Genomic DNA, 25474 nt, shown 5'->3' with positions numbered 1-25474 from the left:
ATCGACTCCTTTGCTTGTTTAGCCGCCGAGCCCTGTCCGGCTCTTTTGCGACCCTGTGCACTGAGGCCACCAGGCTCCTCTGTCCACGTGTTTCTCCAGGCAAGAGTACGGGAGCAGGTTGCCACTTCCTTCTTCAGGGAATCTTCCCGACCCAGGGATTGAACCGAGTCTCCTGCACTGGCAGGCAGATTCTTTACCACGGAGCCACCAGTCAACTGTACCCCAATATAAAATAAAAATTAAAAAAAAATAAATTAAGGAATATGTTATACCCAGAAAGAAGAAAAAGCATATACCTATAGCTCCCAACATCATCACTGCTCGTTGATCGTAGACTTTGTCTACACTGAGTGTTTTTGTTAAGTAAACAGTTGTAAAATAAGTACTGGTAATTTTATTTCAGTTTTTCCTAACATCATAGGGACATTTGCACATCGTCTTCACACATGAAATTATTAACGTTGCCACCAAAATCTTGGTCTTGAAGCCGAATGAAAAATAGAGAGACAGGGTTTGGAGGAGATAGAAAGGAGATTTTACTCTCAGCCAGCAGAGAGGGGGACACAGTAGGTTCATGCCTTAAGAACTGTACCCACCGCCCCCCGCCCTCACCCATAAGGAGTCTAGGGGCTTGTATAAGGCAAGGGCTCACAGTCAGGATTCAGTGATGAGGAACAAAGGGGATAGGATCTTGATTCCTTCCTTGTTTCAGAGACAGTCATAAACTGGCGTCAGTCACCCAGTAACTGAGTCTGGCAGTTAGGCGGCTCGGCAGCCTGATGTGTAACCACAAGGGGAAGCGTGTTGTCAGGGTAAACACCAGACAGGGGATGCATTTAGCACAGAGTCCAAGGAGAAAACGTGACTTGTAGCTCCTGCAGCGTTAGGGGGCAGAAAAGCAAACTTAGTTACAGACACGCAGCATTGGAGCCCTTAAAGCAAAACGACTAGGAACGCTCAGGCCTGCTCACTGTGCTCTGTATTGTCTTTGTTCTCAGGAAGGGGGAAGACAAAGCTCATTCCCCTCTTTCCTTTTCACTACAACATTAGCGATGACGATGGCGGCAGGACGGGCTGGTCCTCGCTCCCTGCCCCCATCCGGCTCTGCCTCAACATCGGGGTCCCAGGCTCACTGAGATGCTGGGCCTTGAAAGCACAGACGTGAGAGCCACACAGAGACCGCTTCCCTCGCTCCTTCCAGACTCCACTTCCTCAGCTCCCCCTACACACACACTCCATATAAGTCCTGTTCCTACATACCACCCCCCATCCCATTAGGCTCCTAGTGGCCCTGTCAGCAGACTAGTGGAGGCAGGGGAGCGGCCCAGGGGACCAGACGGGTCAGGGTGGTCTCGAGAGCTGGTTCTCTGGTCTGACGTCAACGCTGCTGTTCCCAGTGGTCAGGGGCCTCTGTCAACCATGGTACCAAGTGCAAAGTCAAGTCCCAGAGCCAAGAGGCTGCAGGGGGTGCAGGTGACCGGGAGGTGTGGGTGACCCCGAGGTGTGGGTGACCCAGGAGGTGTGGGTGACCCAGGAGGTGCAGGTGACCCCGAGGTGTGGGTGACCCAGGAGGTGCGGGTGATCGGGAGGTGTGGGTGACCCAGGAGGTGTGGGTGACCCAGGAGGTGCGGGTGACCCAGGAGGTGTTGGTGACCCAGGAGGTGTGGGTGATCAGGAGGTGCGGGTGACCTGGGAGGTGCGGGTGACCCCGAGGTGCGGGTGACCCGGGAGGTGCTGGTGATCGGGAGGTGAGGGTGACCCGGGAGGTGAGGGTGACCCCAAGGTGCCGGTGACCGGGAGGCTGCTGCCCTTTAGTGAGGCTGTGGAGTAAGGACTGGGCTTGGCAGCTTCTATGTGTGCTGGAGAATGTGGGAAATGAAAACAGTGAACTCAGAGCTTAAATTTCTAGCCCAGGAAACAAAGAACCAGGAAACTACGCTGTGCAAAGAGTTAACAGGCAGGCCCACCTGTCCCCTCGAGAGAGCCGCCGACCTGCTCAGGAGGGACTCCCGTGAGGCTGGCCCTGGGCTGGAGCTTGGGGAGGGTCCTTGGGGAGGAGGAAGGCCTCGTTGCCTCTAAACATCTGTGCAGAGTGAGGCTCCTGCCAGCGGAGCACTTCCTCTGGGGGTCTGGAACCTTCCCCAGGCACAGCTGCCTGTGACCCCTACCCCGACCCCCAGTAAAAGCCCCGGGTGCTGCGTGTCTACTGGGCTCCTGGGAAGATAGCACCTGCTGGCTGGTGGCGGGGGTGGGGGGATGTCGCGTGTGGGGCGGGGCTCTGGAAGCTCACGCCTGGTCCCCGGCCTGTCCCCGCCTGCCTCTTCCTCTCACTGATGTCGCTTTGCATCCTTTCTCTGTCCTGAATTTCAGCTGAGTCCTGGGGGTCCCCCCAGCCAATGTGGGGGTGGTCTAGGGACCCTGATACAGTCACAGACTGCCCAGCTGAAGACCCCAGCACAGCTGCCCTAAGAGAACTCCTCTCCTGTAGGCACAACAGAAACTGGGTTTCTAAGAACAAAGCCCAGGGTCCGGTCTGGAGTGTGGCCGCGTGGCAGGAAGGTTGAGCAGACCACCTCTCCTGGTGAAGCTGGGACCAGAACCCCTAAACTCTGCCAGGTCTTCTTTGCCAGAAGACACCCTGTTGCAGGGAAGAGGCCAATTTTGACTCCACGGTGACTTGCTTTCCATCGCTTTTGTTATTAGGATCATACAGAAGGGCCTGCTTCCGAGAATCCTGCTGCTCCACCTGACTAAACCAAAGTGCCTTTGCTCAGAACCCGGTCCACCAGTAGACGGCAGGAAGGAAGAAATCGACGCGTCCCCTGCCTGAGACTTGCCATTCTAGGAGCAGTTTGCAAGGTTAATGGCCTTTTTACTTTGCTTCTCAGCTCCCCCCATCTCTGATCTATAAACGAACCTGGCATCCAGGCCCCGAAAAGATGGTTATTTTGAGGGGACAGCCCGCTGTCTTCTTGGTCAGCTGGCTTTCTGAATAAAGTCATTTTCCTTGCCTCAACACCTCATCTCTCAGCGAGCAGAGCGAGTGTGGCCTTGGTAACAATCCTTCTTCCCTATCTGGGGATCAGTACCCCACACCTGGGGAACCGTGATGGTCACCCCCTAAGTAGCTGTGTTGCCTGGAGACACTTCATCACTGCAGGGAAGCTGGAAGGTGCCAGTCTGGAGACACCCTCCCTTCCTGCCATCTCTGGGCTCAAGAGTGACCTGTGGGCAGGGGCTGCTGGTGGCTCCCCAAGGGTCCCGTCCTGCCTGCCTGTCCCTGGGGCAGCCCTGTGATTGCTCTGTTCCTGCAACCTCATCAGACTTAGGCTGTTTCTCTCCTGGTAGAAAGGAAGTGGTTTATTTTGGGAAACGATGTTGAATTCAGTCCTAAACATCTTCGTTCTGTGCAAAGACAGCTTTCTCCCATTTGATCTCTGGATCAGACTCCCAGAAGTGGACGGACTCCTGGCCGTCTGCCAGGGTCACAGGCACCCTCAGTTCTCTGGGCGGGGATGAAGCCAGAGGTTTGACGGTTCATGGAGGTGACGTCTCTTCCCCGGCCCTTTATAAAGAGGAGCCTGAGTGCCTGCGGCAGGAGCCCCTCAGGCTGCAGGGCCGACGAGAGCAGCTGCAAGGTAACTACCAGGAGGGCAAACACCCGGGTCCGTCCTTAAGTAGTTCAGAGAGATAGGCCGCCCGCTTCTGAATCGTGGGCTTAGCCCCAGAAGGACGAGGCCACTGACATCGAAGTTGCCATGAGAACACTGAGAACTTGTCTTTTTACCAGAGCTGTTTTCCTGGGAGGTGCCCACTTGGGGGTGGTGGGGGGAGGCGGGGGTCCGGGGAGGCAGGGGTCCGGGGGCGGCAGGGGGAGGCAGGGGTCTGGGGCCGGGGGGTCTCACCCGTCTGGCTTCCTCCGGCTGCAGGTCGCTGGGGTCGCCCTGGGGAAGATGCTGGCCCGCCTGCTGCCCGGGCTGGCGCTCTGCCTCCTGCTGGCGCCTCTGGCAGGTGGGGGCCGCCTGTCGTCCTGCGCTGTCCCGGTGGGCGGTGGGGTCCCGCCCGGGGGCCTCAGGGTGACTGCTCTCCCTTCCCTCGCAGGGACCAAGCCGGTGCAGGAGGAGGGAGGTACTGTATGGCTCTCGTCTCTGGTCTCGTGGGTGGTGTGGGTCTTGTTTCTGGTCTTGGGTGTCCAGTCCCGGCAGAAGGGGGGCCGGGTGGCAGTCACCCTCTGCCCCAAGCTGGTGAGGCGGAAGCCCTGGGTCAGCTGGAGGTCGAGCCCCACAGGGAGAGGGACTGGAGCTTCTTCCCTGGGGACACACTGGGCAGGAGGGACCCTTCACCCCCCAGGACTGGGCATGCCCACCTCAGACTCCCCATCTCGGGGCAGAGTGTCCAGGCCTGGGGACCAGGGTCCCTCTGGGCCCCCCTCGGGCGCCCCCACATCCCACCACGGTGTCTCCACCAGCTCAGTGTCTCCAGGACGACGGGGCCAGACTCCCCTCCCCTGGCCCCGGTCCCCTCCTCCGCCCCAAGCCAGGGGCTCAGAGGGGCAGGGCCAACTCAGCCCGCTTCCCGGAGGACCAGGTCCTGTGCCCCCAGGCACCGCGGGCTGGCCCAGCCCCTGAATTGGGTGCCTCCCTCCAGACCCCTACGCCGAGCTGCCGGCCATGCCCTACTGGCCTTTCTCCACATCTGACTTCTGGAACTACGTGCAGCACTTCCAGGCCCTGGGGGCCTACCCCCAGCTGGAGGACATGGCCCGCACCTTCTTCGCCCACTTCCCCCTGGGGACCACCCTGGGCTTCCATGTCCCCTACAGAGAGGAGTGAGCATCTGGGCCAGGGGCCCCCGGCCCCACGGGAGCTGGGCAGCCTCGTCCTCAATAAACTCCTGACTTGAGTGCACCATACCCGTGGTGGGTCTTGGTTTTCTTTGGAGAAGTGGCTCCACTCAGCTCTTCTTCCTCTTGCTTGATGAACCAGCCTGGCCCCTCTTGACCGTCAGGGAGCTCAGACAATAGGCTCTGTCCACGGAGCACCAGCTGCGATTCTCCCGCATCCTCCCGCTGAACCTAGGAGGGGCCCTGGAATGCAGGTGGGGAAACTGAGGGACACAGACACCAGGCAACTGCCTGGCTTGTTGACAGAACCCAGATCCTGTTCAGGCAGGCTTGCCCTAGAGCCCCCACCTTTGGCCACCGAGCTGGGCAGTGAGCAGACCTGCAGTGGCCACCCTGGGCTGGAGGTACCACCCGTCACGCTGAGCTCACCCCGGGGCAGCTGGTCTTTGAGGATCTCCAGGCGCTTGGGCGCTGGGTCTGCAAGCAGAAGGCCCCCAGAATGTGACCACCAGTGCTTCAGGCTCAGGGACTCGGGGGTGGGAGGAGTGGGCTGCCCATCCTGGGCCCCGAGGAGCAGAAGGCCACACAGACAGCACGGACAGCATGTCAGGGACTGTCCTCCCGCCCTGGGATAGCTGCTCTATGGTGGGGACCCCACCGCCCAGGTGCAAGAGCTGCAGGTCACACTTGGTCAGATGGTGAAGAAATTGGTTTCCTGGGCTGCAACCAGCTTTCCTTTTACAGTAAAATAATAGAAAGTGCTTACTATTTAACTTTTATTGTTGTTCAGTTGCTAAGTTGTGTCTGACTCTTTTGTGACTCCATGGACTGCAGCCCGCCAGGGTCCTCTGCCCATGGGATTTCCCAGGCAAGAATACTGGAGTGGGATGCCATTTCCTTCTCTAGGGGATCTTCCCAACCCAGGGATCAAACCTGAATCTCCTGCACTGGCAGGTGGATTCTTTACCTGGAGCCACCTGGGAAGCTCATTTAACTTTAGACACCAGTTTTTGTGCTAGCATTTAACCACAGAGACTAGCACACGTAATAAGAATTGTGTAAGGTCTTGTGAAACTTGTGTGCTGCACGCTATGTTCTGTGGAAATATGTGATGGAAATGAATTTATCCTTGTGCAGTTTCAAGGCCTGCCCTTTAGCATATGAAGCAGGAAGGTCACTCTGAGAACTGTCTCCCCTCCTCTAGCACAGACACCAGGCCAGGCAGGGAAGGGCCCCGGAAGGGTGAGGGGGGGAGGTGGCCATGGTGCCCAGGCGGTGGCCTCGAGAGCCACCCACTGGCGCCAGGTGTCCAGCAAGGCTTCTTGCCCTCCCCTCTGCTCCACCTCCTGCGGTCACGGGCAGCTTCCCTTCCCGTCCCCCAGCTTAAATTCTCAAGGGAAAGAGTCTGTTGGTGTAGCCAGTTTTTTCCCCTCACTGAGCTAGTTTGAATTTGGTTTCTGTAAATTAACTGCAGACACACAAAATTTCCTGGCTCCTGTGATAGCCCACCTGTGGCAACTGGGCCTCAGCCAAACACACCAGACAAAAGGCACCTTCACCCCTCTGGACAGCAGGCTTCCCTTGGCATTGACCTGTGTGTTAATTCATAAGATGTGTGTGTGTGTGTGATCATTTACATGTCACTCGGATGTTCGTGCTCCCAGTTACGCTGAGCATTGGAGAGTGAAGGTCCCAGATGCCCCAGTAGGTGGCTCCAAGGACCCCACCCCACGTGCCCCCAAAGGAAGGTCCCAGGGTGCCCTGGCTGCAGCCGTGTCCACACAGCTCTCGGACACACCCACAGCTGCTCAGGACACACAGCTGAATTCCATGTCTTCAAGGCCTAGCTGCCCTTCTCCTGTTCTCAGAAGAAGAAATCCGCATCCCCAAGCCACCCTTGGCAGACACCCTGCCTGCCTGCCCATGGCCCCGGGAGCAGCTCACTCCCCGCTTGGGACTCAGACTTGGCTGTGACCCCGTTCACCTGAGCGCACACAACTTCCTCTCTCCTCTGTGCACCCCTCCAGTCTCCCTCACAGTCGGAGCCCCCTCTTCCCGCCCCACAGCCCGCTTTACCGACAAGCACCACCCACAGCCACTGTCTTCCCGCCCCTGTCTCGGTCGACGATGGCTGCAGGACCACACGCCCACGGTGCCGAGCAGGCGGTGCCCATGCTGGTTGAGAAACACGCCTGACCTAAAAGTTCAGAACTGTGTTTTATTTGGCAGACATGTTGCTGTTGTTCAGTTGCTAAGTTGTGTCTGACCCCGTGGACTGCAGCACACCAGTCTCCCCTGTCCTTCACTATCTCCCAGAGTTTGCTCAGATTCATGTCCATTAAGTCAGTGATGCCATCCAACCATCTCATCCTCTGCCACCTCCTTCTCCTTTTGCCCTCAATCTTTTCCAGTCTTAGGGTCTTATCCAATGTGTTGGTTCTTCGCATCAGGTGGCCAAAGTATTGGAACTTCAGCTTCAGCATCAGTCCTTCCAGTGAATATCCAGGGTCAATTTCCTTTAGGATAGACTGGTGGGATCTCCTTGATGTCCAGGGGACTCTCAAGAGTTGTCTCCAACACCACAGTTTGAAAGCAGCATTTCTTGGGTGTTCAGCCTTCTTTATGGTCCAACTCTCACATCCATACGTGACTACTGGAAAAAACCATAGCTTTGACTAGATGGACCTTTATAGACAAAGTGATGTCTCTGCTTTTTAATACGCTGTCTAGCTTTGTCATAGCTTTCCTTCCAAGGAGCAAGTGTCTTTTAATTTCATGGCTCCAGTCATATTCGATAGTGATTTTGTAACTCAACAAAATAAAGTCTGTCACTGCTTCCACTTTTTCCTTGTCTATGTGAACAAATTTCACTTTCCTGCATTGGAGAAGGAAATGGCAACTCCAGAATTCTTGCCTGGAGAACCCCAGGGACAGAGGAGCCTGTTGGGCTGCTGGCTATGGGGTCGCAAAGAGTTGGACACGACTGACACGACTTAGCAGCAGCAGCATGTGAACCAAGGGCTAGGACTGGGTGCCACGATCTTAGAAGGGCAGACATACCGAGGCCTTAAGCTGGAGAGACAGCCTCCCAGATCACTTTGAGGGGCTGTCCTGAAGAGGTAAGGGAGGAGCCAGAATATATATATTTTGGAGTTTTTGCCAAAAAAGACTAGGTAGTTGGAACATGAGAAAGAGTACTGTTGATTAAAGAAAACCGGACATCTCAAGTTAGTGAATTTGGTGCTTCTCTATGTTTGGGAAGATACAAGAATCTGGGCTTACTGAATCCACTGCTCTGAGTGCACCTCAGCTATCCGGGGCCAGCATCCTGCCTTTCTTCCTTCTGAATCCCCTCTGGGTGCAGGGTTGGGGGCAGCTGCAGAGGCCGATGGCCCGATGGCCTCAGGTCGTTTATTTACCGATATGACACCGCATTCTTCGTCCACACCTCTGGCCCGGAGCACTCATGAATAGGGCCCTTTGACTCTCAGAGGACGTGGGCTGGAAGTGATCACTGGCAACAGCCCGCAGCCTGCCGTGCCTTGGGGTCCCCCAGTCTGCCCTGTCCTTGCTTCACCTCTGCGGCATCACATGCTGGTTCCCCCCTCTGTAAACATTAGCTTCCCTGCGCCTAGCTCTCCTGGAGACTTAGCTCCTCCACGGGAATGGGGGCTCCGCGCTTTGAAACCACTCAGGAGGGGAGCCTGTTGGTGCCACGGACCCCAGCGTCCTTGGTCTGACTTTCACTCAGGCACTTGAGGTGACTTGTGTCGCAATGATACTGGGGGCTCACCCACACGTCCAGTCACCTCTCCCTTTTCCCTGGTCCACCCACGCCCGACCCAGGCAACAGTCCCAGCTCAATCCCTGTTCAATTCCTATCTCCCTGCAGCCACCCTCCCCTCCCCAATCCCTACTTCTCCCACAGCCCAGCCCCCTAAGCCCACCCACTTCTAAACCTGTCACTCAAATATCTCTGATTCTCCTTCCATACCCTCTTCCCCCTCCCTCTTGCCCTCCCTTCTCATTCACATTCTTTTTAAAAAAACTTATGACAAAATAAAGATAATGTAAGATTTATTATCTTAGCTATTTTTGAAAGGCATTAAGTGCATTCACACTGTTATGCAACAATCCTTACCCTCCACCTCCAGACTAGCTCCTCGTCCCAAACTGAAACTCTGTCCCCAATAAAAACTAACTCCTCTTCCCCAGCCCTGTCCTATTTTCTGTCTCTATTAATTTGATTACTCTACAAACCTTATATAAGTGGAATCATATATTTGCTTCTTGGTGATTTCACTGAACATGGTGTCCTCAAGGTTCTCCCGCATTGCAGAAGCAGTCAGAATTTCCTTCCTTTCAAAGGCTGAATAATACTGCATTGCATGGATGCACCACATTTTGCTCAACCATTCAAATGTTGATTCATACCTATTTGAGTTGCTTGCACATTTTAGCCATTGTGAAGAACCACGTTTTAACCATCGTGATGAACGTTGCTGTGAACACGGATGTACAAATACTATCTCTTCGAGACCCTGCCTTCAGTTCTTCTGATTATATGCCCAGAAGTGGAATTGCTGGACCATTTGGCAAATCTGGCTTCCCAAGTGGTGCTAGTGGTCAAGAATCTGCCTGCCAACACCAGAGACGTAAGAGATTTGGGTTCGATCCCTGGGTTGGGAAGATCCCCTGGAGGAGGGCATGGCAACCTACTCCAGAATTTTTGCCTGGAGAATCCCATGGACTGAGGAGCCTGGTGGGCTAATGCTTGGCAAATCTGTTTAATCTTTGAGGAACCTCCATACTGTTTTCAAGAACAGCTGCACCATTTTACATCCCAACCAGCATTGCACAAGGGTTCCTATTTCCCCACATTCTCCCAACACTTGTTATTTTCTGGGGTGCTGATAGTAGCCATCTCGATGGGTGTGAGGTGGTATCTCGTTATGGTTTGGTTTGCATTTTGCTGATGAACAGTGATGCTGAGCATCTTTTCATGGACTTATTGGTCATTTATAAACCTGCTTTGGAGAAATGTTTATTTGAGACCTTTGCTGACTTTTTAATGAGCCGCTTTGTTTTTTGTTGTTGCATTTTAGGAGGTCTCTGTACATTCTGGATATTAACCTTTTATCAGATACACAGTTTGCAAATATTTTCTCCATTCTCTGGTTGCCTTTCACTCTGCTCACCACTCGCATCCTTTAATGGGTAATTTCTTGGGCACCTATCTGTGCCAGCCCATTAGGGCCAAACTGACTGTGGTGGCAGGCCACCGTGAAGTCATCAAGCAGCTTCTCGTACGTGCTGACAGGCAGCCAAGACCCTGTCCACCCCAGGCCAGACCAGGACTGTCCTCCCCCGACCGGCCCTAATCGAGACGAATGTAGGAGGGGACCATAGAGTTGAAGGTCCTCCGGAGTCTAGACTCGCCAAATGGTGTTGGTGGTGATGGGGGGGGTGGGGGGGGGGGGGGGGGGAAAATCATAGAGTCGATCGCCCTCCAGCGTCTAGACTTGCCACGACGGGGCACGCACCGGAAGAGGCAGTCAGCGGGCCGGAAGTGAGCCAGGGACGCTGGGACTGTGTGAGGAGATGAAGCCGGCGGTGGACGAGATGTTTCCCGAGGGCGCCGGGCCGTATGTGGACCTGGACGAGGTGAGGCGGGCCGCGCCGGGCCGGGCCGGAGCGGCTCCACGTGCAGCTCTCGGGCGCGCTTCGGGGCCGGGCCGAGAGAAGGCAGCGGCCTGCAGGGCCCCGCGCTCGCCTTCCCCGCGGTGCCTGCCTTAGCGCTGGGCCCCTGGGAAGCCTGTGGGAGGCGGCCGGTGCTGAGGCAAGCGTCCGTGCCCGCCGCCTGGAGGGCACCCCTGGGTGTGGGCCCCGCTCTGGAGGGCGTGCTGCCGGGCGGCGGGGGCGAGCCCACGTCTGGGAGGCGGGGAGGCGAGGGCCCGGCTGACGGCGGGGCTTGGGAGGGAGGCGGGCACCCGCCCGGGAGCGGGGAGAGGGCCGTTTTGGGGGCCGTGCGCAGCGCCGTGCCCGGTCCTCCCCCGCTCCTGTGGGTTACAGGAGGTTCCTTGGTGCTGGTGTTCCGTGGTCTCCAAGTGTCAGGCCAGCTCCCCAGGGTCAGGGCCTCCGTTTCTGTTTCTCACAGCCCGGGGCGGGGGGACAGCCCCAGCCTGCGTGCTCCTGGAGATAGCTACGGAGAGAGTCACTGCCAGCCCCGGTGTATGGGGAGGTTGGCGGTGCAGGTTGTTAGAAGCCCTCCCAGGGCTTAGGGGTGGGCCAGCAAAGCCTTAGGAGTGCAGCTGACTGCAGCCAGATGCCGGAGGCCGTGCTGGGTGGGATGGGGACGGGGGAGGGCGTCTAAGGGAAGGCACGGTCACACGGTTTAACGCGCGGGCCAGACCTTTAGGTGCCTGAGGGAGAGCGGGGGATGAAGCCGGGAGGTGAGGGGAGATGGGGGCGCGGGCAGAGGGCAGCAGATCTTGAATTGCTCCCCGCTGTCCTGGGATGGGTGGGCTCTCCATACCCCAGTCTAGGAGGCTGTCGCCCCTCCGCTAACCTGCTTCTCAGCCCTCACTCCAGGCGCTGCCTTAGGCAGGTGTGGGGTCCCTGGAAGGCTCTACTGTGGGGGTGATGGGCTCCGCAGATGTGCAGAGAGAGTGGGGTGGTGTGAACCGAGGAACAGGAAGCCAGAAGAGGGTGTGAATGAAGGCCAGGCCTCCAGGGGCCAAGTCCACACCGATGTCACTGCAGGGCTTCCAGTGGGGTGCAGGGTGGGGGGGTGGGGCTAGCTAACTGAGGAGAGAAGGGAGGCCTCTGAGAACCCTGGTTGCTGAGAGCAGCCGCCCGCAGCTCCATGGGGAACTCAGGAGGTGCTCAGCTGTCCGAGCTGGAAGAGGTGGACAGCCAACCTGGGGGTGCTGGGAGTCAGGGTGCAGAGGGACCAGGGGGCGGCCCCCAGAGGCCTCTGCTGTAGTGTCCCCACGTGAGCTGAGAGACGCAGAGTCCTCATGACACTGCCCAGCTGTGGTCCTGACATTGTTTTACTGCCCACGCTGAGGGGTGGCCAATGATGGATCCCCCACCAGAAGAACCCCAGGTCAGCAGGTCAGTTTCTCAGGGGAAACGGCTTAATTCTCAGAAGAAGCAGGGGGCATCGAGAGCAGAGGGATTGGTGGGCTCAGTGGGGCCTCTGTGGCCAGGCCAGTGGGGACAGGAGCCCCCTCCTGTGGTGTGTGCAGGCGAGCTGCCGTCCAGGCAGGATTCTCTGTAAAAGGCATGGAGGAGCCTAGGACCCCAAGACCTGAGGGGACCTTCCCGTCATTCCTCCAAATGCTGCCTGCCTCACCCCTGCTCCAGCCACTTCCTTCCCTGGACTGAATTTGGTCCCTGACCTGGACACTTTCTGCCCAGCAGTGGTATGGAGCCCGTGAGGCACTTATCCTTCATTCTCTCTGAAAACCCCGCTGACATAACCTTTCCTTCCCCCAACCAGGCAGGAGGCAGCACCGGGCTCCTGATGGACTTGGCAGCCAATGAAAAGGCAGTTCACGCAGACTTTTTTAATGGTAAGTATGCTGGCATTGGCTTGCCAATTTCAGCCGATGTTTCTTTTGCAGGTTATGGGGTGGAGCAGCTTCATGAGATGAGTGACGTGGGTTGTGACCAGGTCCTCTGTCGTTCTTGGACTGCAGTGCAGCTGTGGGAAATGGGCTCCCCTGTTTTTCAGGAGGGAGAGGAGCTCCCGTCCTGCGTGCCAGGTTGGAATCTGAGCCCTAGACTGTGGTGGCATCCGCCCGCCGGGCTCTCTCCGCGCTCCTGACGGCTGTGCTCTGGGCTCCTCCATTCGCCTGGGTGCTCGTCCCCAGTGCCTGTGCAGAGCGACAGCCGCCCTCTTGCTCCCCCTGTGCCTCGTCTCTGAGACCAGCAGCTGTTTGTGTTCGAGTTTGGTGCTCGTTTGAGAAACATGGGTGGAGTTTTACGAAATAACAGTGAAAAACGAACTTTATAGGAAGTCTTCATCCACGTTTGAGGGGGTATTTTCTTGTTCCCTTCCGATTTCTTAGGGCATTGTTCCTACAGATTTATAAATCCTTACCGAGGGTTAAATCATAAGTAGAAACATAAGACTGCTCTCTCAGGAGAGTTCAGTGGTTTTTCTCTCTCATCATCTTTCTTTCATGCAGGGCGCCTGTGACTACAAAGAGCTTTGGTCACTGGTCAGTGGCAGCTAGATGTTATCTTGCCCTGTTGGTTTTTGCTGGCCCCAGACCCCTCTCACGCCTGAGCCCATTTTCTCTGTTCTGTTCAGGCCCCCGTTGGCTGAACAGAAAAGCCAGGCTGCGTTATGAGGACAGGAGGTGACATTTGGGCCCCTGGAACTGAGTAGCATATAAGTTCTTTAGGGAAGTGGGTGTGGGGGCACGTGGTGCAGAGGTCTGAGCGTTCTCCAGACCCACTCGTGAGCCTCACCTGGGCAGGAGTGTGTGCTCGCCAACCCGGCACGACCCAACCCCGCTCCTCCTCTGCCAGCCTGGGGGCTTAGAGGCAGTTGGCTGTATCTAGGGTTCATGTTCGCAGATTTTTGACAGCAGCTCTTTAGTTCTGACAGAAGTTTCTGTGGGAGGGACCCAGGCCGCCCTGCCTAATGAGCACAGGAGCGGATGAGGGCCTTTCTCCCCCAGAGGCCGATTCCTCGGAAAAGGGAAGGATTTCAGGCTTGGGCTTGGGCACGCTGCCTGGCAGGTTGTGACGGCCCCAGCATGTGGGAGGCGTTTCCCTGCCAGGAAGCCCAGTGGCCTGTGGAGGGGCTTGTCCTGAGCCCTTTTCACTCACTGAACAGACGGCTTTGATGGTCTCTTGTCCCCGAGGCAGTGGGTTCTAGCCCTGAACCGGGCCTGCTGTCCTCACGTCTTACAAAACAGGAGCGCCTTCGAGAACGGGCAGACCGAGACAGCTCCACGATGGGAGCTTGATGGGTGGCACGGTGCCTCCAGGGGTGCCTCCAGGCCGGGTCTCAGGAGGCGGCACCTGCAGGGGGTGGGGGTGCCTGGTGCCGCCGTCCCCGGAAAGCAGCCACGTGGGGACTGGTGGCCCTCTTGCTGGTTCCGTTACTCTGCACATCCTCAGTGCATGGTGCACGTGAGTGGGATGGTAGTACTTTTTCCCTCGTGAAAGTAACACCCGTGGTGGAAGTTTAGAGAATTTACACAGAAGTACACAGAAGGACAAAATAACCCTGAACGAGGTTTTACCCCTTGCAGATGCAGTGCACCCTGATTTTGCAGTGTTTCTTTCAGTGGGAACGGGGTCCGGCTGTGATCTTCAAGCTAAATATAGGTCCGACCCTTTTAACGGGAGTCTCACGGGCTCTGAGTTCTCACAGCGCTCCGTTCCTCCACCACCTTCCTCCCGCTGCCTGCCCACCTCCCCACCGCCCCCCCGCCCCCAACCCCAGCCCCAGCATTTCCACTCTCAGGCTGTGAGCCTCCGGGGGCTTCCGCCAGCCGCCCCTTCACCTCCACGCAGCGTCAACACGAGTGGGGCCTGGCCGTGCTCACAGGTGCGGGCGCTGCCCTGCACAGTCCTGGCCGTGAGGGTAGCCCACAGGGTCCAGAGCACACTGCGTGTTTTCTCGAGGTTGTCGTCTAAATGGAAACAAGACTAAAGGTGCCCACTGGACCGCTGTCCTCTTGGGCTGCGTCAGCCCTGGTTGGGTAAAGTTGGGAGCCCATCACGGGAAAGTCATTTATCAGATTGTCTTCTGTTTTCTCTCTGGTTTTGAACGACTGCATAACCCCTTTATGTTATGTCCTCTGTTATTGACCTTGTGTGACCATCAATTTGTGGTTTTGTTCATTTTGTAGATTTTGAAGATCTCTTTGATGATGATGATATCCAGTGAGGTGTGTCCAGCGGTGCGTCTGGCCGAGCTTCGCCGCGTGGTGGTGTGGTGGGGCTCCTTAAAGGACAGTTTCAGGTGGTTCCAGAGAACTTGTGGGAATTGCTAGAATTTAGGAGATGATTAGCCAAGAAAGAGAAGAAGGTTTTAACCATCTGGAGGAGGCCTGTTAAACTCTGAATGTGGCCAGCTTTTGTCCTTAACTTCAGTTAAAATAAAGTGATGTTATTACTTACAGGGTAACTTTGATTCTTGCATTTTGATGAATGTTACAATCCCTGGACATGTGTGTATGTATGCCCCTCTGTGTGTTCCATGCTAAGAGAAGCAGGTCTCCTCATAGAAACACACACTGCGCTTTTTGACTTGTGACCTTGAGTGATTCTGACAGCTCACAGCTGCTGAGTTGGTGCTTGTGTGAGGCCCCGCGAGGCCCTGCTCCTGCCCCGTGGGCTCCCCCGGTGGGCCTCGTGTTCGGCTCTGACATCAGAGCGGCTGCTGCCCCCAGACCCGAGGCTTGAGGAAACAGGCAGCTTGGTGATGACTGAAGGAGACGCCTCCCACCTGAGAAATGTGTGCCTCAGTCCATTTCAGAGGAGAGCCTAGTGTCTCTGGGGGCAGTTTCTTACTGGTCCATCTCAGCAGCTGATAATGGCTGTGAACACTCGGATCTCACATCAGTCTTGAGGAATGTGTCTTTGATCAGGAACGACCCAGGGCACACGACTTGGTGGTTCCCATAGCTCCGAGCAGAGCAGAGCCGCTTAGTGGATGAGTCAGGCTGTCCCCTCTCGCTGTGAGAACCACCAAATGGAGCAGCCCGATGGCTTGGCTGTGAAAGAGCTGTGTTTACTGAGAACCATCATCTCGTGAGTGCCGAGTGGGCTTCTGCTCTTCGCATGCTCCTCCTGGTGGAGCTCGGCCCCCGGCAAGGAGGACCAGTTGTCCGGGGCAGCTCAAGGGGCCGACATGAGGGCAGCATCCCAGTAAAGGCCAGGTTAGGAGGGCCTGGGGGCCCCATCATGGGAGGCCCTGCCCTGGGACCCCAGGCTACTTCCACGTCAGACTCAACGGCAGGGCTTCCAGCAGGAGCTGCATGGCCTGACTCCAGGGAGAGGTGTCTCGGGGTCTGTTTTTGAGGTCACGTACTGGCAGTCCGCTTTACTCAGTGGGCTCCTTGGAGCAGGCCCGGAAGGCTCTGTGGGGAAGGACGGGGCGTTTGGCCATCAGCAGTGGCCGTGCTTTGTCTGTGAGCTGTGAGGGCCGCACCTGTTCAGGCCTCAGGATTGGGAAGGCCCTTTCGGACAAGGGGAGGTGGTGGGAGGAGGACCCCCGCTCGTGGCCATGGCGGGGACTTGGAGAGTATTGTCTGCTAAGGTCGGGTGTCTGGATCCTTGTTGAGTTGTTCTTGGAAGTTGTTCCTTGTTCTTGGAAGTGAGAGCTCCTAATGCAGGGAGCCTGTCAAAACCACGTGAACAAGCATGTGGGTTATTGGGGTTGAGCTCTGGGGAATTTGGGTTTGGGGAGGAAGTTGGAGAAAGAGCTGTTTTAATGCTCTGAGCTGTGAAGACTAGTGGAGGCCTTTGGAAGAACCATCTGCTCTCCCTGCCCTTACAGTTCTCGGTCTTCCTGGGTAGAGGGAAAACATTTGTCCCTCAGCCTCTGCCCCGGCCGCTTGTTTGAATGGAAAGGGGCTTACGTGCTTTTTATCAGGGCTCAGGAGACCGCCGGGAGAGGAGGGTGGCCTCCTCACACGTGAGCAGCTGGGTTAGGGACGCTTCCAAAGCAAGTGACACTGTCAGGAAGCAGCATTACTGACTTCAGAAAATTGAGTGCTGTGAGTTCTGCTTGATGTCAAGATGAGAAAAAGTGCTGAAATGAAGAGCCCTTTGGTCCCTCGAGAGGCCAGAGGCCAGGGCTCCTCCCCCTGGAGCTCCTGTCCTGTGGAAACACTGTCTTCTTGTCGCGCACTTGACTTGTCCCAGGTCACCCAGCGCTTGGGGGGCAGAGGGGTGCCAGCCCTTGGTCAAGGGCTGCATTCTCTCACCGAGACCAAAAACAAAGCCAGGAGACACTCAGCATATTAAGAAGGAAGACAGGAAGCCTGGGTCCCAAAGGGCTGGACTGTTAACATTTGCTGATGCAGAGAATGTTTACAGACTGGTACCAAGGAGGCATGCGCTGGAGATTGATGGGCACCAAGACGCCAGTTTACAGAAGAACCAACTCAGACAGCCAGGGAGCACTTAGAGGTGCTCAGGGTCACAGGAAGTCAGCGAAACGTCCATTGAGGCAGCAGGATGCCACTTTCCTTGCTGGAGGGCAGAGGCTTTGTGATGAGGGGTGCCCATGCCCGCGGGGGTTGGGTGGGACTAGGGGGAATCGTGGTCTCCTTGGAAGGGATGCAGTGACAGTGATGAAGACTGGAGAGAGCCAGCAGAACCCAGACACGATGTTGATTCTAGCGTTTTTCCTCTGGGAAACAATATGGAGACAGAATGAATGATCATGATGAGGAAGTGATGGTGCAGGCACGCTTTGGGGAGCCCTGTGTCCCCTACTGAGTGGCGTTGGGCCTGGGGGGGATTACACGGGCACCTGTGGGTGGGGAAGCTGAGAGGCAGGAGAGGGGCTCTTACCTGGCACGTTTATACCTGTTCATCTGATGTACAGACTATTTTTTTGGGCTCCAAAATCACTGCAGATGGTGACTGCAGCCATGAAATTAAAAGACGCTTACTCCTTGGCAGGAAACTTATGACCAACCTAGACAGCATATTCAATAACCTCAGATATGCAGATGATACCACCCTTATGGCAGAAAGTGAAGAAGAACTAAAAGCCTCTTGATGAAAGTGAAAGAGGAGAGTGAAAAAGTTGGCTTAAAGCTCAACATTCATAAAATGAAGATCATGGCATCTGGTCCCATCAATTCATGGGAAATAGATGGGGAAACAGTGGAAACAGTGTCAGACTTTATTTTTTGGGGGGCTCCAAAATCACTGCAGATGGTGACTGCAGCCATGAAATTAAAAGACACTTACTCCTTGGAAGGAAAGTTGTGACCAACCTAGATAGCATATTCAAAAAGCAGAGACATTACTCTGCCAACAAAGATCCATCTAGTCAAGGCTATGGTTTTTCCAGTGGTCATGTATGGATATTAGAGTTGGACTGTGAAGAAAGCTGAGCACCGAAGAATTGATGCTTTTGAACTGTGGTGTTGGAGAAGACTCTTGAGAGTCCCTTGGACCGCAAGGAGATCCAACCAGTCCATTCTAAAGGAGATCAGCCCTGGGATTTCTTTGGAGGGAATGATGTTGCAGCTGAAACTCCAAGACTTTGGTCACCGGATGCGAAGAGCTCATTGGAAAAGACTCTGATGCTGGGAGGGATTGGGGGCAGGAGGAGAAGGGGACGACAGAGGATGAGATGGCTGGATGGCATCACTGACTCGATGGACGTGAGTCTGAGTGAACTCTGGGAGTTGGTGATGGACAGGGAGGCCTGGCGTGCTGATTCATGGGATTGCAAAGAGTCGGACAAGACTGAGCAACTGAACTGAGATGATGCATGTGTGCAGGGGTCCCTGTGGCTCAGACAGTAAAGAATCTGCCTGTAGTGCAGGAGACCAGGGTTCAATCCCAGGGTTGGGAAGATCCCCTGGAGAAGGGAATGGCTACCCACTGCAGTGTTCTTGCCTGGAGAATCCCATGGACAGAGGCTACAGTCCATGGTGTCACAAAGAGACATGACTGAGCAACTAACACTTCCATGGGTGTGTGCAGGGGCTTCCCTGGTGGCTCAGTGGTAAAGAATCCACCTGCCAATCCAAGAGACATGGGTTTGAAAGATCCCCTGGAGAAGGAAATGGCAGCCCACTCCAGTATTCTTGCCTGGGAAATCCCATGGACAGAGGAGCCTGGAGGGCAGTAGTCCATGGGGTCAGAAAAGAATCAGAGACAGCCTAGTGACTAAACAACAACAAATGCACATGTGTAGGGACACCTCCTCCTGTGCGCCCAGCTTGGCCTACCGGCTGTGATGACACACGTGTGTGTGTATATGATCATACGTGTGTGTGTGAATGCTTCAGAAAAGACGGCGCTCCCAGCCCTGAGGGGAAGGGCAATAAATCAGGAGCCTGTGAAAACCCAGTGTACAGGTGTGATGATGTTTGTGGGGGCAGGTGTGGGGTTTGTGGGGGCAGGTGTGGGAGCAAGCGTGGGGAGTTGTGGGCCAGGTGGGGGGGTTTTGGGGGCAGGTGTGGGGTCAGGCAGTCAGGGGCCTCCCTTTTTGGAGGAGGCACTTGTGGGGAACCGAAACTTTGAGGTGAGTGGGAGAAGAGGCCTTAGGAGAGGGCAGGAGAGCGGCCCAGGTGTGTGCAAGGCCTTGAGGTGGGAGAGTGTGTGGCCATCAGGGAAGGAGAGGGGGCCCCGAGCCATGAGGGGCACGGGGGTGGAGTGCAGTGCTCAGGAGGCTTTTCCTCCCGTCTCCTGCGTCTGCCCCAGGCTGGTTCCCAGTCTGCAGCTGAAGCGGAGCAGGAAGGCCTGGTGTTCGTCGTCAAGGACCAGTAGCTGTTAAGGAGGGACTGATTTCCCGGCTGGATCCCTGAGCCTGGGGCCTGGAGAGACAGCGCTGGGGCGTGTGTTCAGCGGGAGTCTGCCCTGCACTGCAGTATTTTCTGCTCCCCTGAGAACTGGCTTGCGTCCTGACAGCACAGAGCTGACTCTGTACCCCTCAAGGGCACTTGGGGTCTGCAGGCAGGTGGAGGCTTCCTTGCAGGAAGGCGCCTGTGTGGGGACCCAGGAGATGGCGCCAGCCAGCCGCCCTTGGCCAGTGCTGTGGGTTTTGCTTGTTTCTTTTTTTTTAAATTTCCTTTGACTCAACTTTAGCATTTATTTTGCTGAGACTTAATTTTTCTGTCACTTGGAGGGCTCAGTTCTGTCTCCAGCTGTGTCCAGAGCAGTTAAGTAAATGTTGAAGGAACCTGCTGGAGTCCTTGCTGAGACAGGAAAACCACCAGCGTGCCATGAAAGGACATTTGAAGCAGTTGGCTGGATTTTTTTCTTTACTTAGTGTCTTGCTGATGATCATAATAATGCCCCAAAGATGCCTTTCATTGAGAGCCAGCTTTGAGCACAGCATTTATATTCCACCAAGTCCTCTGAATGTTCCAGAGAGGAGGGTCACGTATTATTCACTTGCCGGTAAATACACTGAGGCTCATGGAGGTGACGAGCCCTCCCTGAGCTGGCCCTCCAAGTGGGGCGGAGTGGGCTTCATCCCAGAGCCTTGGAGTGTTCCTACTTTAGACATTAGGCAGGGGCCCTGGTTCTGCCCTCTAAGACATGGGAGCTGGAGGAAACTGGTTAATGCTCCTGCCTCCATGTTTCTCATCTACACAAATGAGGGATATAAAGACACCCAGCTCAATTTCTTTTCAGCAAAAGATAGCATTGAGGAACAGCCAAGCTGTAGGTGGGGGAGCATTGCAGTACAGGTCCTAGCAAAGGGCTCATTCAGAATATATGAAGAGCTCCTACAAGCCAACAGTAAGACCCAGACAACCTAAGCAAATGTGGGCAAGAGACGGGAAGGGGAGATTTGCACAGAGACACGCACTTGGCCTCTGAGCATCTGAGCCGATGCTCGACACTCAGGGAGGTGACGGAGCAACGTTCCTTTCCCACTGACTAGAGTGAAAACTCACGCATCAATCGATCAAGTGCCCCCCACCCCTGCCCTGGCCCGCCTCCACGCCCAGGTGACTTCACTGCAGCGTGAACTGTGTTCTTCACGCATCGTGGTTAATAGGCCCAAAGTGTGTAGTCAACACGCGCGCCTCGCAGAGCAGGCTGTGAGCATGGGTCAGGGCCGGCTCTGCTTTACTGTGGATTGCGGGGTGGGGGCTCCCTGCTCAGATCTTTACCTCATTTTATCATCCATCCTACAACCACTCTACAGGATAGCTCTTTTTACTTTTTCTTTTTTTAAGACTCTCTGTGTTAGGCCCTGAAATTTGCCCCCCATTCATAGGTGATGTCTGCGTCTGGTTTCGGTATTAGGAGAACACTGGCCTCGTAGAATGAGCTGGGAGTTATTCCCTCTGCTTCTGTCCTCGGAAAGAAGTGGTAGAGAACGGGCATAATTTCTTCAGTGTCTGGTAGGACCCACCCGTTTTCCCGTCTGGGTTTGGTGCTTTCTGTTTTGGAAGGCTATTCACTACTGTCTTCAGTTTCTTGAAAAGATACAGCCATAACAAGATTGTCAATTTCTTCTTGTGTGAATTTTGACAGACTGTGTCTTTCAAAAAATTAGTCCATTTCGTCTAAGTTATCAAATTATTGGGCATAGAGTTTTAGTATTATTTCATTATCCTTTTTTTTTTTTTTTTAGCTTTTTTATTGGAATAGAGTTACTTTACAATGTCGGGTTAGTTTCTGGTACATAGTGAAGCAAGTCGTCTGCGTATACACATGTCTCCTCCCTCTTGGACCTCCCTTCCTCCCTGCCCCATCCCACTCCTCTAGGTCAACACAAGAGCACTGAGCGGGGCTCCCACTAGCTATCTGTTGTACACATCGTAGTGTGTATATGTCAATCCTAATCTCCAGATTCATCCCACCCTCTCGTTCCCCCACTGGTACCCACATGTCCACTCTCTGCATCTGTGTCTGTTCTTGCAGATGAATGGATAAAGAAGATGTGGTCAGTGAGTTCAGTCACTCAGTCGTGTCCAACTCTTTGTGACCCCACAGACTGCAGCACGCCAGGCTTCCCTGTCCACCACCAACTCCCGGAGCTTGCTTTTAAACTCATGTCCATCAAGTTGGTGATGCCATACAACCATCTCAACTACTGTTGTCCATTTTCCTCCTGCCTTCAATCTTTCCCAGCATCAGGGTCTTTTCCAATGACTCAGTTCTTTGCATCAGGTGGCCAAAGGATTGGAGTTTCGGCATCAGCCCTTCCAATGAATATTCAGGACTGATTTCCTTTAGGATTGACTGGTTTGATCTCCATGCAATCCAAGGGACTCTCAAGAGTTTTCTACAACACCGCAGTTCAAAAGCATCATTTCTTCGACACTCAGCTTTCTTTATGGTCCAACTCTCACATCCATACATGACTACTGGAAAAATCATGGCTTTGACTAGTTGGACGTTTGCTGGCAAAGTAATGTCTCTCCTTTTGAATATGCTGTCTAGGTTGGTTATAGCTTTTCCAAGGATCAAACGTCTTTTAATTTCATGGCTTCAGTCACCATCTGCAGTGATTTTGGGGCCCAAGGAAATAAAGTCTCTCACTGTTTCCATGTGGTACAAATATACAATGGGATATTATGCAGCCACTAAAAGGAATGAGATAGGGCGATTTGTGAGGTGTGGATGGACCTAGAATCTGTCATACAGAGTAAAGTGAGTCAGAAAGAGAGAAACAAACATATATTAACATGCTTGTGGAATCTAGAAAAATGGTCCAGATGAACTTTATTATCCTTTTGTTGTCCATGGTATCTGTAGCTACATTCTTTTTCTAATTTGTGATATTAGTAATTTTTGTCCTTTTTCTTTTTTTCTGCTTTTCTTAGCTTCCACAGTGGCTCAGCAGTAAAGAATCCACCTGGCAATGCAGGAGATGCCAGAGATGTACGTTTGATATCTGGGTCAGGAAGATCCCCTGGAGAAAGGAATGGCAGCCCACTCCAGAATTCTTGCCTGGAGGATCCCATGGACAGAGGAGCTTGATGGGCTACAGTCTATGGGGTCACAAAAGAGTCAGATACGACTTAGCCTTAGCGACTAAATGACAACAGCAATATTTGATATGTTTAGTTTTTTCCTTCCAGTCCATGATTTGTGTGGTGGGCTGGTGACTGCCAGGGTGGCCTGAGGCCTCTGCCTCCTGTCTCACGCTGCTGTTTGGGTCTCTCCTTCGAGGACTCTGTTACTTCCTTCTAAGGAGTAGAACACGGCAGAAGTGATGCTGTGATTCTCCCAAGAATAGGTTAGTTATGTAATGTAAAGGCTGTAGCTTCCCCTTTGACCTCCTTGTCTCTCTCCCCTCTGTCTCTCTCATCCTTTCCTCTGCGGTAGGACAGCTTTCACACCGTCAGGACGCTCGGGCACCGCGCAGCGAGGTCGTGGTGTATCTCGGCATTTACTCAGTGCTCCTTTTGTGTCTTTCAGTAACAGTTTTATTTCTAAAGGTAGTGTGTATCATTTGTTACATTTATTCATACATGCCGAGGGATTTATAGTATATTTTACTTTTTAAATATTTAATAATATGATCTAAAATAGCATGAGAATAAACAAGTAGCAGAATAAGACGTAGAAGTGAAGTGAAGTGAAGTCGCTCAGTCGTGTCTGACTCTTTGCGACCCCGTGGACTGCAGCCTTCCAGGCTTCTCCGTCCATGGGATTTTCCAGGCAAGAGTACTGGAGTGGGGTGCCATTGCCTTCTCCAGGGGATCTTCCTGACTCAGGAATTGAACCCCGGTCTCCTGCATTGTAGGCAGATGCTTTACCCTCTAAGCCACCAAGGAAGCCCTAGAAACAGACCCACATGTGCAGAGGCACTTGGTTTATGATAAAGATGACGCTATACAGCAGTGGGGGAAACATTTAAAGAGCAGTCCATGGGATAACCACAGGAAAAAATAAACCATTCCTATATAAAATCCCCACAAATTTAATAACATGTGAATTATAAGTTCTAACATAAAAGACTAAGCAGAAAACAAGTTCCCCAGGAAACATAAAAGAGATACTTTTGGATCTTGCATGGACAATATTTCTTTAAACATGCCGCAGAATGAAGTAGCCATGGAAGAAGTGCCTGATAATCTTATTAAATTTAAGAACCTCTGTTCATCAAAAATAATTTTAAAGGTCAATACAAGTATAAATATAGAAACCACAAAGTAAGAGAAGATATTCAGAACTCATGTAACCAATGAAGGGCTCATATCAAGAATAAGAATTTCTATGATCTTTGTGAAAAAGAAAAAATCTGGCAAAACATATATGCTTCCTCAAAAAGAGCATTCAGTTTGCTGCTAAATATGTGAAAATATTAGCTCATTAGCCACTAGAGAAGGGGGAAACTTCCTCCTTAAAAAGAATCGCAACTTTTCTCATTGGTGGACTTGTATTACAAAAAAACAGTGTTCAATTGTTATTATACTTTGAATTTTGTCAAAAATATATACATTTCTTTTCTCTCCTGTTATGTGTAAGTAACTATGAAATATATTTAGGCCACGAATGCCTAAAATTTGTTTTTATAGATTTTATTGGCGTATAGTTGATTTACATCTATGGCGTTAGTTTCAGCTATGTTGTGTTACTTTACCTTGGGTGTACAGCACAATGATTCTGTTATCCGTGTACTCACTCTGTTGTTACTCTTTACCTGTGCTGATCGTTGCACCGTATGGAGTGTAGGTCCCTGTGCTGTACAGCAGGTCCTCATTAGTCGTCTAGTTCACATATAGTCGTGCATATGTATCAGTCCCAGTCTTCCACTTTGTCCCTCACCCCTTACCCCCTGGTGACCATAAGCCTTTCTCTGTCTGTTGTGGCCAGCACAGCAGGTAGGGATCGAAGTGGTTGACATGCAGTTTGGGAAAAAGCAACTAGAGACAGAATTAAAGTTTTAAAGATGGGACCGGGGAACTCAAGACCTCGTGGGTCCAGAGCCCTGCTCCTTGGAGCCACATCACTTTTATTTAGCGTCTTGGCAAGCAGAAAGGATCTGTGTGTTACGATGGAGTCGGCCACCTGTGTCCCCGGCCACGTCTCCCATTTTACTGGTTACTTTAAACTGTCCTTCTTATTTTCTTGTGCAAGGGCTATCACCTGGCTGGAGGCCATGGACCCGCATATGCCTTGGGAAAACGTGGTGTGTGCACAAGCAGAGTGCTGAACTTGTGCTGACCAGGCGTTCCAAGGCCCACACTATGTGTTTTTCCTTAGCTTAGCAGGGCATGACAACCCCAACTGATCAACCTGATGTACTCTTATTTGGGTTATGCTTACTGCTATATTTTGCTTTTATTCTTTTCCCATGGTGATTTTCTCATGGCTTGAGAAAGTCACCAGGGGCTTCCCTGGTGGCTCAGAGGTTAAAGCGTCTGCCTCCAATGTGGGAGACCCGGGTTCAATCCCTGGGTCAGGAACATCCCCTGGAGAAGGAAATGGCAACCCTCTCCAGTTTTCTTGCCTGGAGAATCCCATGGACAGAGGAGCTTGGTAGGCTACAGTTCACGGGGTCTCAAAAAGTTGGACACGACTGAGGGACTTCACATGGTGATTTTCTCATGGCTTAGCCACAGCAATAGGTGGCTGACTATTAACCCCTGCATATGTCTGAGAATCTATTTCTGTTTTTTTTAAATGTTCAAAATTGTTTATTTAAAAAATAAAAATGACAGTTGGAATGCTATATGACCACATACCCAGCAGAAAGGCTAAAATTGATAAAGCAGACAATATGGTTTGTCCCCATTAGACAATGGGCTTCCCTGTGGGCTCAGCTGGTAAAAACTGTCTGCAATGAGGGAGCCCTGGGTTTGATTCCCTGGGTTGGGAAGATCTGGAGAAGGGAACGGCTATCCACTCCAGTATTCTGGTCTGGAGAATTCCATGGACTGTATAGACAATAAAGCTTGTCCATGTTAGATAGCGTCACTAACTCAATGGACATGAATTTGA

The 25474-nt window shown here is 53.4% G+C and overlaps 2 protein-coding genes across 2 annotated transcripts; both read left to right on the top strand.

The window, feature by feature from the left end:
• The first annotated feature begins 3383 nt into the window (after positions 1-3383).
• Positions 3384-4910, top strand: OTOS (otospiralin). The gene is made up of 4 exons (XM_006077168.4): positions 3384-3638; positions 3930-4011; positions 4102-4128; positions 4648-4910. The coding sequence occupies exons 1-4, from the start codon at positions 3540-3542 to the stop codon at positions 4830-4832; spliced, it is 393 nt and encodes a 130-aa protein (XP_006077230.4). The 5' UTR covers positions 3384-3539; the 3' UTR covers positions 4833-4910.
• Positions 4911-10355: 5445 nt separating this feature from the next.
• Positions 10356-14988, top strand: COPS9 (COP9 signalosome subunit 9). Its single transcript, XM_006077169.4, has 3 exons — positions 10356-10507; positions 12348-12420; positions 14719-14988. Exons 1-3 carry the CDS (start codon positions 10445-10447, stop codon positions 14754-14756), a joined length of 174 nt encoding a protein of 57 aa, XP_006077231.1. The 5' UTR covers positions 10356-10444; the 3' UTR covers positions 14757-14988.
• The last annotated feature ends 10486 nt before the right edge of the window (positions 14989-25474 follow it).

Source organism: Bubalus bubalis, chromosome 6 (genome assembly GCF_019923935.1).
Source record: "Bubalus bubalis isolate 160015118507 breed Murrah chromosome 6, NDDB_SH_1, whole genome shotgun sequence".
In the NCBI taxonomy this organism is placed as follows: domain Eukaryota; kingdom Metazoa; phylum Chordata; class Mammalia; order Artiodactyla; family Bovidae; genus Bubalus; species Bubalus bubalis.
This window is presented reverse-complemented; position numbering and strand designations above follow the sequence as displayed.

Excerpts from the sequence above, each read along its gene's own strand:
- OTOS (XM_006077168.4), top strand. The coding sequence starts at position 3,540 with ATGGAGGTGACGTCTCTTCCCCGGCCCTTTATAAAGAGGAGCCTGAGT. Across the intron at positions 3,639-3,929 it reads CCGACGAGAGCAGCTGCAAG|GTCGCTGGGGTCGCCCTGGG; the intron begins GTAACTACCAGG and ends CTCCGGCTGCAG. Across the intron at positions 4,012-4,101 it reads CCTGCTGGCGCCTCTGGCAG|GGACCAAGCCGGTGCAGGAG; the intron begins GTGGGGGCCGCC and ends CTTCCCTCGCAG.
- COPS9 (XM_006077169.4), top strand. The coding sequence starts at position 10,445 with ATGAAGCCGGCGGTGGACGAGATGTTTCCCGAGGGCGCCGGGCCGTAT. Across the intron at positions 10,508-12,347 it reads CGTATGTGGACCTGGACGAG|GCAGGAGGCAGCACCGGGCT; the intron begins GTGAGGCGGGCC and ends TCCCCCAACCAG. Across the intron at positions 12,421-14,718 it reads TCACGCAGACTTTTTTAATG|ATTTTGAAGATCTCTTTGAT; the intron begins GTAAGTATGCTG and ends TTCATTTTGTAG.